Below are 13,278 nucleotides of genomic sequence, written 5' to 3' on the forward strand. Positions count from 1 at the left end.
TTATTTACTCATGAGAAACACAGAGGAAGAGAGGCAGAGACACACGCAGAGACACACGCAGAGGGAGAAGCAGGCTCCATGCAGGGAGCCTGACATGGGACTCGATCCCAGGTCTCCAGGATCACGCCCTGGGCTGATGGCGGCGCTAAACCACTGAGCCACCTGGGCTGCCCAGTATACCTTAACAGTAGGTTTAAAAGATTCAGTAAGTGAGGCACCTGGGTGGCTCAGTCAGGTAAGCATCTGCCCTCAGCACAGGTCATGATCCCAGGATTCTGGGATCAAGTCCCACACTGGGCTCCCTGCTCAGCTCTGTCACACACTCTCTCCCAAAATCTTCTCCTGCTGAATGCACTTTCTCTGTCACTCTTTCTCAAAAATCTTAAAAAAAAAAAAATTCAGTAAGCCATATAAACAGATATGCTGTCATGCAGGTTTTGTAGCTCCACTTATAGAGCAAACACATAGCAAATATACCATAATTCTTTTTTTTTAAGATTTGAAAGGAGAGAGCATGTGTGCCCATGAGCAGGGAGAGAGGCAGAGAGGGAGAAAATCCTCAAGCCAACTTCCCACTAAGTACAGAGCCTGACACAGGGCTTGACCCCAGCACCCCAAGACAAAATCAAGTGTCAGAAGCTTAACCAACTCAACCACTCAGGTGCCCCAATTTAGCATAATTCTTCAGGGCCCTGGAATTTTCAGAATGGTAAATGAGCATTGACTTCAACTTAAAGTTACCAGCTTCATTAGCCCTTAATGAGTCAACCTGTTCTTTGAAACTTTGAAGTCAGGCATTCTCTTATCTGTGAAAGGCTTAGCTGGCATCTTCTTCCAATAGAAGGCTATTACATCTACATTGGAAATCTGTGGTTTAGTGTAGCCTTCAATAATGATCTTAGTTACATCATCTGGATAACTTGCTGCTTCACCTCGCACTTTGCAGGTGAAGACACCTTCTTAAACCTCATGAACCAACCTCTGCTCGCTTCAAACTTTTCTTCAACAAATTCCTCACACCTCTTCTCAACCTTCATAGATTTGAAGAGAGTTAGGTCCTTGCTCTGGATTAGGCTTTGACTTAAGGGAATATTGCGTGTGTATGGTTTGATCTTCTATCCAAACCATTAAAACTTTCTCCATCTCAGCAAGAAGGCTGATTTCACTTTCTTATCATTCATATATTCACTGGGTTAAGACTTTAAACTTTCTTCAAGAACTTTTGCTTTGCATTCACAATTTGGCTAACAGTTTGGTGAAAGAGGCCTAATTTTCAGCATATCTCAGGTTTTGACAGGCCTTCTTCACTGAACTTAATTATTTCCAGCTTTTGATTTAAAGCATGAGACATCTTGGAGTGCCTGGGTGGTTCAGTCGGTTAAGCATCTGACTCTTGATTTTAGCTCAGATCATGATCTCAGGGTCATGAGATTGAGCCCTGTGTCGGACTCTACACTGGGCATAGAGCCTGCCCTCCCCTGCCACCCCGCACTCTGTCTCAAAAAAAAAAAAAAATTAAGTATGAAACCAGCAACTCTTCCTTTCACTTGAACACTTGGAAGGCAATTGCAGGGTTATTAATTAACCTAATTTCAAGACTGTTGTGTATCAGGCAACAGGGACCTAAGAAGAGGGAGAGAGACGGGAACAGCTGGTTGGTGGAGATGTAAGATCACACAACACTTATTAAGTTTGCCATCTTATATTTGTGGTGCCCCCAAACAATTACCTAAGATCACTCATCACAGATCCCCATAACAAATGTTATAATGAAAAAATTTAAAATACTCCAAGAATTATCTAAATGTGACAGTCACAAAATGAGCAAATGCTGTTGGGAAAAATGGCACTGACTGACTTGCTTGATGCAGGGTTGCCACAAAACCCATTTTTTAAAACGTATGATATCTGCAAAGTGCAATAAAGCAAAGCACAATAAAACAAGGTATGCTTGTTCAATGCAAAAATGAAATATAGACTAGGTTGTATTAAAAGCAGGTATTGATGAAAAGATTAGTGCACTTGAAAACAACACAATAAAAATGTTCAATATGAAAAAGACAGAAAATATCTGAGGAAGTAATGACCAAAAATTTCCAAATTTGCTGAAGACTATTAATTCACAGATTCAATCTTAACAAAGGAGGAGTGGAAAACTGCAGTAAGAAACATCATAATCAAACTGCTAAAAATCAATGATAAAGAAAAAATGTTCAAAGCAGCCGAAATTTTCTACTTTCAACCAAGATGGAGTCTCAGGAACAACGGCTTTCAAGACAGGACATCAGGAAATAAAACAATGAAAGTAATCATAGGTAAGCCCTATGACTGCCCCAGCTAACGGCCTGGGAAGTTTCCAGGCCACAAGAAAGACGGCTCTGGACAAAAGCTAGGAGAAATCCAGAGCTGAGTAGACAAGGCAGAAAATATAGGGAGGTCAAGACAAGAAGCCACAGGATAGAGTACCAGAGAGGAAAGAGCCACAGAGAGAGAGAGAACTATGAAGATCTATAGACAGTAGCACTAGAGAAATTCCCCTAAGTACTAATATGCTTAGGTGTATAAGGGAATTATCCAAGGCCAGAAAAAGAACCACCCAAAAGATAGAAGAAACAGTGCCAGGAGTTCACACAGGGCCAAGATTGGTGCCTGTTTCCAATATTCAGATGGAGAAACTTTATGATTCACCAGGCTAACAGGAGACAATTCAACATGTGTCTCTGTGTGAGGAGAAGTACTGACAGCTGGTCATCTGGAACATATACTACAAACACAAGGATGGTTACACATGAAGAAAAAATCAAAGAGAAATACTAGTAGAAAAATCAGCTATTCAATCTCTACAGATGCTTAAAAAAACATTTCATAAAATTCAATAACCATGTTTGATAATAACAATAAATAACAGATAGAGGGGCACTTGGGTGGCTCAGTCGGTTAAGTGTCTCCCCTTAACTCAGGTCATAGTCCCAGAGTCCTGAGATTGAGCCCCACGTCAGGGGCTCCCGCTGAGCAGGAAGCCTGCTTCTGCTTCTCTCTCTTCCTCTCCCTCTGGCCTTCCTCCAACTGTGCTCTCTTTCTCACACTCTCTCACTCTTTCAATCAATAAAATCTTTTCTCTCTCTCTCAAATAAATATATAAAATCTTTAAAAACTATACTGTATTATATTTTCCAGCCTATACAATTACAAACAAGAAATAAATTAAAAATACAATAAATGGAAAGCTGTAAGTAAAAGTATTACTGTTTTCAGAAGTTATAAGTATGACCTGGAAAACCCATGAAATTAAGAGAAAAAAAAATACAGCAACTTAGTAAATTGGCAAGACTTTTATAAAGAAAATCTTATATAATGTTAACAGAAACTGAAGTAAATGGAAAGATATATTCGTGTTACCAACATCTTAAAGAAGTCAGTAGGCCCTAATTTAATTTATAAATTTAACTTGATGCCATAAAAAGTCCAATTGCTTATTTTTCTAACTAGAATTAAATTGATCCTGGGGGATCCCTGGGTGGCGCAGCGGTTTGGCGCCTGCCTTTGGCCCAGGGCGCAATCCTGGAGACCCGGGATCAAATCCCACATCGGGCTCCCGGTGCATGGAGCCTGCTTCTCCCTCTGCCTGTGTCTCTGCGCCTCTCTCTCTCTCTGTGACTATCATAAATAAATAAAAATTAAAAAAAAAATATTTAGAATTAAATTGATCCTAAAATTCATATGGGAAAATAAACAAAACAGAATAACTCTGTAAAAGAGCAGTAAGGATGGGGGGAGAGGTGAGCATACCAAATATTAAAACATACTCATGTTATATAACCTGAAAAGAAACTGGAAAATAGACAAATTAAATAAGTATAATGTCCAGAAATAAACACATGTGTACGTGCAATTACACTTCATATCTAAATGAATCAAAGATATAAATGTGAAATGAAATCACAAGTATTCTAGGGGATCCCTGGGTGGCGCAGCGGTTTGGCGCCTGCCTTTGGCCCAGGGCGCAATCCTGGAGACCCGGGATCGAATCCCACATCGGGCTCCCAGTGCATGGAGCCTGCTTCTCTCTCTGCCTCTCTCTCTTTCTCTCTCTGTGACTATCATAAATAAATAAAAAATTAAAAAAAAAAAAAGAAATCATAAGTATTCTAGAAGAAAACATGGGAAAATTCTTTATTTTTTTCCTCCGTGGGAAAATTCTTTTAAAGCTTTGAAGAAGAAATTCCATTTTAATTAGGACTAAAATATCTAGAACTTCTAAAAGAAAAAAAAAAGAATAAATTAAATAAAAATATAACTGTGTATGTGCTAAAAGACAATCAAAATTAAAATGACAAACTGGTAAAAATATATTTGTAATGTATATCAAAAAGAACTACTTTCCCTAACATATAAAGAGCACCTAGTAATTAAGGACACAATTTTTTTAATATGCAAAAGAAACAAATAGTTCACATTAAAAAAAATACAAATGGTTTTTAAATATATGTAAAAATACTTAACTACACTCCTAATAAGAGAATGCAAACTAAAATCATACTGAAATATAATTTTTTACCTATCAGATTGGCAAAGATCAAAAACAACACATCACATACACTGTGATGGTAAGGATGTGGGAAAATAGGAAAAATTACACATTTTTAGGGACGCCTCAGTGGCTCAGAGGTTGGGCGACTTGCCTTTGGCTCACATCGTGATCCCGGGATTCGAGATTGAGTCCCACATTGGGCTCCTTCAAGGAGCCTGCTTCTTCCTCTGCCTATGTCTGTGTCTCTCATGAATAAATAAATAAATCTTTTTTAAAAATTACACATTTCTGGTTTGCTAATAAGATGATAAAACCTCTCCAGTAGCAATCTGACAATATCTATCAAAAGGTTAAAACCTCTGAAACTAGCAACTTAATTGCTTGAAATGCATTCTGTAGATACACACACATATATAGAAAGCAGCATGTGTATAATATACCTAAATGTCAATAAAGACTAATAAAAGTTGAACAACAACGAAACATAAAACAATTTGTAAAGTATGTTTTTACCTGAAGGGAAAAAAACAAGGGGCAAAATTGTATCAAGTATGCTACCATCTAAATAAAAAAGGAGCAGGGGAATATATGTCCATACTGTCTTTCATATATGAACACTACCACTGGACAAATACACTGGGAGGAGGAAGCAGTGACTGAGGGATGGGGATTAGAGAAAGACTTTACTATATACTCTGTACATTCATTCACCAAATGAATGCATTATCTATCTAAAAATAAAGTTAATATTAAATAAATTAAATAAAATACAAATCTGATCCTGTCATCTGCTTTCAACAGCTTCCCAACACCTTTAAGTCTAAATGTCTTAAGGTAGACTTGGAAATCCTCACATAATGTGACTTATTTCCCCAGTTTCATCTCTAACCATTCTCTCCACATTCCACAGTCCAGCCATCCTGAGTCTTTTTCAGTTCCTTAAACAAGCTTTTTCCATTTTGCTTCTAAATGCTACAAAATGCTATTCTTCTCAAAGCCCTCTCTTCATCATCACCTTCATATGACTAATGCCTACTGCAAAGACTCAACTTATACGAAATCAGTGCCTCCATTAAGCTTTCCTTGACACCGTATCCTCAACTCTAAGTTGGATGCCCACTCTATTTACCCTCACAGTATACTAAAATTGTCCTATGATACTGCTTTTTATGATATATAGTTTAGTTTTATTGTCTGTGTCTCTCAAGAAAGTAAATGCTGCAACAGAGGCACTATATCTCAACTTCTACTGAAGTCCCAGAGCTAACACTGTCTGGTTGCTGGCATTTAATGAATATTTGTAAGTAAAGTGAATTAATGTACTTAATAAGTGAGTGAATAAGTGTATAAATGAATTAGATAGGAAGAAAAGGAGGGGCACAGATAGATTCAGTAATAATAAGACAAGTTCTACTATAGTCTTTTCCTTAATATATGTTCCTTACGATTATCTACATATCTTGTCTATTAACAGTCCTCATACCATCAAACATTCCATAAATTCAAGAAATTCTATTCTCTAATTTCATTTAACATCTTAAAATTGTTCAGCTTTCTCATATCAGATCCTTGATTTTTGCAAAGTTCTGCAGTTTAATCTTGCAAGTGACATTTCTAGGCAATAGAAATATTTCCAAAATTAACAAACTAAAGCAGACTTTTGTTATTGAAAGACTTAGCATTTGTGTATTCAGGTATCTTCAATATGTGTAAAATCCAACATATTAATGAAAACCACAATGAGATACCACTCCACACCTATTAGGATGGCTTTTATTTTTAAAAAGGCAAACAGAAAATTTTAAGTATTAGAGTGTGCAGAGACTGGTCCCCTTGTGCATTGCTGGTAGGAATGTAAAATGGTGCAACTGCTATGGAAAACAACTTGGCAGTTCCTTAAAAAGTTCAATACAAACATGATCCAGCAATTCACATCTGGTTATATTCTGGAAAGAACTGAAAGCAGAACTAAAATAGATACTTATATACCAAATATTCATAGCAGCATTATTCACAAGAGCCAAAAGGTAGAAAGAACCCAAATGTCCATAAACAAATAAATGGATAAACAAAATGAAGGTGCAGTCATACAATGAAATACTACTCAGTCATAAAAAAGGAATAAAATTCTGATACAGGAATGAAACTTGAAGACATTATGCTAAATGAAATAAATCAGACACAAAACAATAAATATATGATTCCATTTATATACCTATAATAGGCAAACTCAAAATATAGAAGGTAGAATAGAGGTCTGGGAGCTGTGAAAATAGGAAAATGCAGTTATTTAAACAGTGTAGATTCTATCTGGAGATGGATGCATGGTGATTATGGCACAATATTGTGAATATACTTAATGTCACTGAATTATACACCTAAAAATGGAAAACCGGCAAATTTTGTTATGTATATTTTCCAACAAAAAGAGAGAAAAAAATCTTACATCCTACCATCAAATTAACTCAACATATTCAAGACTGTATTTACTATCATCCCTCCTAAGACAAATTCCAACCCCAATCTTCCCATTTTGATCAAAAAGTTTCCTTAGAGAGTTAAAGCTTAAAATACTTGGGTACCCTCTGCTTCTTCTCATTTAACTACTAGTTCCTCTTTATCGCCACATTTTAAAAATACATCCCTCACCTTGTTCATGTTTTCTACTGCAATTATTTTAAGTTGTTTTACCTATGGATGACAGACTTTAAAACTTAACAAATTTCTAAACCTAACCAATATAGTACAAGTTTACTAATGTTAAATAGTAAAACTAATAGAATATAAAATTTTAATAAAAACTGGTTTGAATTATTACTATAAAAATAATAAATCAATCCATTATTAAATTCTAACTCAGATCAAAATAACTGCTTAATTTTTAAGAACATCCTTATTTATATGGTTCATTTATACTACACATTAATCTTCCAAGGTCATCAATGAACATTTTACACCTTACCTTTGTATGGTATTCCATTGCATCCAATTCACCTTGATTGAAAACAACACATCTTTTACGCTTCTAAAGAGTAAATTACAGGGAGAAAATTATGTTACCGTCTAGCACAATATTGATATTTTGAAATGTATTAGTATCTCTTTTTTATCATATTTTCCATAGTATCTCAGTCTTTAAGAGGTTAATTGACTGCTAAGGTCGAAATCAGTGAAAAGTGTATGGACAAAGGAAATAAGCTTTCCCAAATAAAAAACTACTATTTATTATCATCATCATCATCATTATTATTACTACTACTACTGCTACTACTACTACTACAGGCTTACTGAGTAATATAAAGTCACCTAAGCTATTAATAAGAACTAGTAACAATGATAAAATGTAGCAGGGACATCCATAGAACACCAGAAAACTGTGACACTGTATAAAATTACCAGTATCATCTAACAGTTATATATGATATAATTCTCAACCTCTTCATTTTTGAGGAGAGGAACTATTCATATACTATCATTCAAAAAAAAAAAAATCCAGTGCATTTTCAATAGCTCTTTATGATTGATCTGAAAGCTAGGTGCAAATCAGGTATACTAACACGGTTCTGTATCTAACAACTTCATAGAAAAGAACATTTAAGACAGTGCAAAATAGAGCAGAGACTTCATAATTCTTATTGCTGAAACACTAATGTCTATATGGTTGCATACTCCTAGTAGGCTAACAATAAATGCTTGCTAGCTGAATAAATAAATGAACTGAAGAATAAGCTAGTTGTATAATTTGCTTTAGCATGTCAGAAATAAGGTGAGTTTTGTCAAGATGATTCATTACATATGCTCACCTATATTTTTCTATATTAAAATGACAAATTTAACCAACGTAACAGTGTAAACATTAAAAGATGCCCATACTTAGCAAACTGTAAATGCTTATTTGTCTGAACTAGTAGTAGTTATGATAATCTATATACTATTTTGCTGAAATCTCAAACTATATGTTTTCTTTCCTATGCCTGACAGTAAAGGCTCAATAAATATCTGCCAAGACAAAAAAAAGACGGAATAAAGAAATTACAAACATATTAAAAGTTCTACTTCAGGAAACTAGAACAATGTATTAAATTATCTCTATTACTTCCCTTATTCTAATTCTCAACATGCTTTCTTATTTAGTATCTTTCTTCATGGCTATCAATTATAAGATACTGCGTTTATCTTGTTTCATCCCTTCATGTACAACAGCACACAGAAAGATCTCAAACACGTATGGGTGAGTAATAAAAGTTATTCCTATCTCTATCAAAGAAAATCTTAATATAATGTATCCAAAACAGACTTTGTATAATCACCTCTGAACTCTTCAGAAACACACAAAGTATTAAAGCATAATTAATTTGATTTCGTATGGCATTCTTGAAACATCACCAAAAGACTGCACCGGTGAATATACAAATATGTATACTTTAAGAACACATACAATTTTCTATAGCAGCTTTCTACTTTTATTAATAAAACTTTATGAAATATCATCCCCTTCTTGCAAACTCCATTATGAGTTTATCCCCAAAGGACAGGTCTCTAAAAATCTCCCAAAATCCAAATACTGTTTTAGGATTTTGCAGACAAAGCAGCAGTTGTTGAACAAAAACAGCTGCAAAAACAATTAATACAAATGACTAAGCATAAAGGGCTTTTTGCTATTGTTGTTCAGTTTTAATTTACAGAGCGTTCACTTTTAAACAAACTTTGCTTACTTTTGAAATATGCAAATGTGGCCTAAGAATGATAGAACATTAGTAAAGAATTAAAAATTACACTGGATAGAACTAAAAACTTTCTACACTTTGCTGTTTTTAGACTTTATAAATTATATTTAAGATATTGGAATGATAAATTTCTTTTACATGTTCTGTAGAAAAATAAAAACATATTAAAGCTGTCTACCTTCCCAATAATAGAAAGGCAGTTTTCTTCTTTAACACCATCCACTGGATATTCCTTTTCATTCCTCTGTTGGCATTCATTGTGAACAGCTGAAATTATGTAAGGTTTGGTGACATTAAATAGCTCAGATCGAAAAACGTATTTCTGTATAGAGATTTCACATTTTCCTCTGTCATCATTATCTGGCTGAGTGGCAGAGTCAAAAGCATTAAATGTAGCAGAGGTTCCAAAAGAGGTCAAAGAATCCATTTGAAGAGAATCAAAGTGAACAGATGAAGTAGGCTCATTTTTACCACAACAAGGCTCATGATGTTGGTGAAGTTGATAGTTTATGTTGTTAATGAAAGAAAGATGATCTAGTAACCATCCTGGTGACAGCTGGTGCACCACAGACATTCTCTTCTTTTAAAATAGAAAAGCAAAAAGCAAAAACAAAAATCTCTGGAAATGAGGGTTTAGATGTAAAACCCAACTTTTCAGATTAACTTCTTAAACGTCCAACATATCAATAAAAATATACTTCATATGCACAGGTAGATTTCATGTGCAAATATATAAACTTAACACATACACACAAAAGAATTTGACATTCATGATACGTTAAGGAAACATAATGTTTTAATATAAACTTTTAATTTCAGGGTTGATAATTCAAAATTTTCAGCCACTTGAGCAAAAGAGCATTAAAATATGATCTTGTTTCTGGAATCTCAGTTGAATCCTCCTATTTTCCTGAGCCCTCCACACAACCTCCTGTTTCATATTTGAATCTAGCCACTAGGTCCACATCCAAGTCAGGAAGTCATTCAATTCTTAAAGGTGAGTGTCCTGTCAAAGCAAAGAATACTACATTATCTATGTGAATTCACCCTTTTTAATGAGATAAACCTAGAGAAGCCACAGAATTTCAAGAAAAGTTGTTAGCAGATCAATCCTTGTTTTTTTCAAAGCACATTTACCATAATAAGTCAGCTCATTAATATGCCCAGTAACCACTGCTACCAATGGGACAGCAAAAACCATAAAATCGAAGACTGGTCTAGACAGAGCACAATGCAATTTTAACAGATTTCAGAAATACCAAACCCTAGCAAAATTGCAAGGTTATTGGTTCTGAGCAGTCCTCCTCCAGCAATTATGTTTTTCAAAACTTATTTTTTAACAAAAAAAAAAAAAAAAAGGTAAAGTTCTGGATATGGCCTATTAAATCTAGTGTAATGGAGAACTTAAGAGTGGGACAGAAAAAGATATACATTAAGTGGTTAATAGCACGATTAGTAATAGTCGCCTTTAGATCCAAACTTCTAGCTCCATGTAGTATTAGCAATATAACTAGTTATATTAGTTATTTAATCTGAGTCTCAAATCCATCTTTTTTATTTTTTATGACATCTCAGAAGGCGGTTTAGAGAATTAAATGAGATACTCTACGTGAAGTGCTGTGCAGTGCCCAACACACAGCAACTTTTCAAACAAATGCTATTAGTGATGGTAATCGTGGTATTTGGTCCTCCCCCTCAGAGTCACCACCTGCAGTGAGGAGCTGATGTAATAGCTAGTGAGAGCTAGAAATTTAGTCCAGAAGACTGAAACTGAAAACGCGACGTGCCCAAAATTACTATTCTAGTTAACCGCAAAACTGCTTCAAGAATCAAGTACCAGGACCTTGGCTCAAAGCTTTTCATTCCCTCCAGGTATTGGGCAGTACTTGTCTTGAGTTCAGACTCAGGGAAGCAGGTTAGTCCTGTTTAGGCAAAGTAAACTACTGTGCTTAAGCTCTCCGGCCCCTACCTCTCCCCTTCACATCCAACCCCACCCCTACTCCCTCGGGTTCCTCGCGGCTGCACTCGCCGGCCACCGCGGGGGACCAGGACGCCCGAGCCGCACCTACACCAGCTGGAACCTCGAAGGCGGCTCCGCCCACGCGCAGCAGTCCTCATCTCCTACCTCACCGCTTCCCTTGTTAGAAAAACTGCACGACGCCTCCGCCTTGCATCGTGAAAGCAGCACCCCTCTAACCAGCGGTCATGTGAGACTCCACTTTGACGGTAAAAGAAAGAAATTTCTCTTTTTTGCTACGAGACAAGGGCGCGGCCATGTTGCTGTACGGAAAAATCATTTCCAGGGCGATTAGGAGCGCTCTGTCCGCTAATCAGAGGCAGACAGCTCCCGCGGCCTCAGCGCTAACTTTCAAATCGGACTGGACTTTGGAGAGGACGCTTGCACTCACCAGAGTCGCCGGGGTGCTGAGTGAGCCAGCGGGACGCCAGTAGTACGCAGAATTCCTGCGACCGAGAGCGGCGTGTGAAGAGTTGCGCACGCGCCCGACGTACGTGATGACGTAGGCGCCAGCGGAGATTTCAAATTCGAACTGCGCCGGCGGGTGCGGGGAGGAGTTGGGTGTTTTGGCGGCTGTCGTCCTGCCTCGCAAATAGTTGCGCGGATTACGGATTCGGCCCTTGGATTGTATCACGAAACTGGAAGAAAGGTAATTAATGACTTTGGGCTAATTTTGTGCCGGCAGAACTGTTCTGAAGGGAGAAAGCGATGGCGCTAACAACTTAGATTCAGAGGCTCTGAGGGACAAACGTTTTAGTGTCTACTCTTGTGAGGAGGGCTCCGGGCCGAGTCTGTGCGAGGCACCAGTTTCCCGGAGTTTAAGAAGTTCCTACTGACGGAGACTTGCAAGGGAGGAGAGGACCGAAGGGCACACTGGTGGAGAGCAGAGAATGGAGGGAGGAAAGGGGGAGAATTGCCGGGAGCTTGGGGGGAAGGACAGAATGAAAAACTGCCTGAGGTGTTGCCTTTGAGACAGCAGTGTAACATCCTAGTGGGCGTGTAGGGAAGTCTTAAGCCATATTTTAAGTGGAGATTTGGAGTGCACACAGGGGTGAGTGGAAGGGTTGAAAGGATAGCAGAAATGTATAAAGGAGTGAAAGAAATAGGTGGTCGAACCAAGGGTAGAGTGTAATCGGTTTTTATTTTATTTGTGTGTGTGTGTGTGTGTGTGTGTGTGTGTGTGTGTGTGTAATCGGTTTTTAAAAAAACAAAGGAGGGCCCAAAGAAATGACAGGATAACTACAAATGTCCACTTCCCTGGAAACCAGGACAGGACCTGAGAAATCTGGGTGTATGGTGTCAAATACCACAGAGATGAGATAGGGTCAAAAGATCTGTCAAAGATGAGCTAGGGTCAAAAGCTGTTTCAGTAGATAGGAAGGAAATGAAATGTTAATTTTCTGGAAAATAAGCAGCAGCCTCCGGACCATTTTGTGGACCAGATAATTTGCCCTTGTTGGGAGGGAGATTGAAGTAAGAGCGGCGCCAATTGGATATAAATCGAAAGCAGCGGGTGGAGGACAGAGCGAGAGAGATGGACTCGGAAAAGAAGACAGAATAGCTGTATTCTCTAAGCCCAGAGTAAAGGAAACATCTTGAGGTAGTTCTCGTCCGGTAACCTCTGACTTTCCCAATGAAAACGGGTAGTTAACAGCAGTAATGTGATCTGGGTTAGGACTCAGAGCTTTAACTACCATGGATATGTGAAGGCAGGCATTACACCTTATTTATCATTGTGTCATTTCAATTGCCTTGCACACTCGAGTGTACATGGTAGACAGTGAGTAAATATTCCCGCGTGTTGAATTATTTTTAAATGTAATTAATACACATTCCTTGCAAATGAGGACTTCACCTTATATGAACAAGAGGGTCCAAGAAAAAGTTACCTTGAAGAAATAATGGGACTTGGCTGCTTTCTGCTTGAGGATGAAGCTAAGAGTTGGTGCTTAATGTGGCATCTATATCTGAAAAGATTTTTTAACACTGAATTCACGAATACA

At 37.3% G+C, this 13,278-nt stretch overlaps 2 protein-coding genes across 9 annotated transcripts in view; one reads left to right on the forward strand and one right to left on the reverse strand.

Annotated features, from left to right (window-relative positions):
- METTL4 (methyltransferase like 4) overlaps positions 1–11,898 on the reverse strand; it is a 57,655-nt gene extending 45,757 nt beyond the window's left edge. For 2 of the 6 annotated variants that reach the window (XR_005362601.1, XM_038543707.1), the window contains exons 1-3: positions 11,667–11,895; positions 9,437–10,264; positions 7,494–7,556 (exon numbers count right to left, since the gene is read on the reverse strand). Coding sequence is in view for 5 of the 6 variants with exons in the window: in XM_038543707.1 (XP_038399635.1) it covers positions 7,494–7,556; positions 9,437–9,832 (459 nt within the window). In the remaining variant the exon portion in view is untranslated. The other 4 variants (XM_038543710.1, XM_038543711.1, XM_038543708.1 and 1 more) reach the window with 4 other exon arrangements.
- NDC80 (NDC80 kinetochore complex component) overlaps positions 11,769–13,278 on the forward strand; it is a 48,903-nt gene continuing 47,393 nt past the window's right edge. For all 3 annotated transcript variants that reach the window (XM_038543704.1, XM_038543705.1, XM_038543706.1), the window contains exon 1: positions 11,769–11,924. The gene's annotated coding sequence lies outside the window, so the exon portion shown is untranslated. The remainder of the gene's footprint in view (positions 11,925–13,278) is intronic.

Source organism: Canis lupus, chromosome 7 (genome assembly GCF_011100685.1).
Source record: "Canis lupus familiaris isolate Mischka breed German Shepherd chromosome 7, alternate assembly UU_Cfam_GSD_1.0, whole genome shotgun sequence".
Classification (NCBI taxonomy): Eukaryota; Metazoa; Chordata; class Mammalia; order Carnivora; family Canidae; genus Canis; species Canis lupus.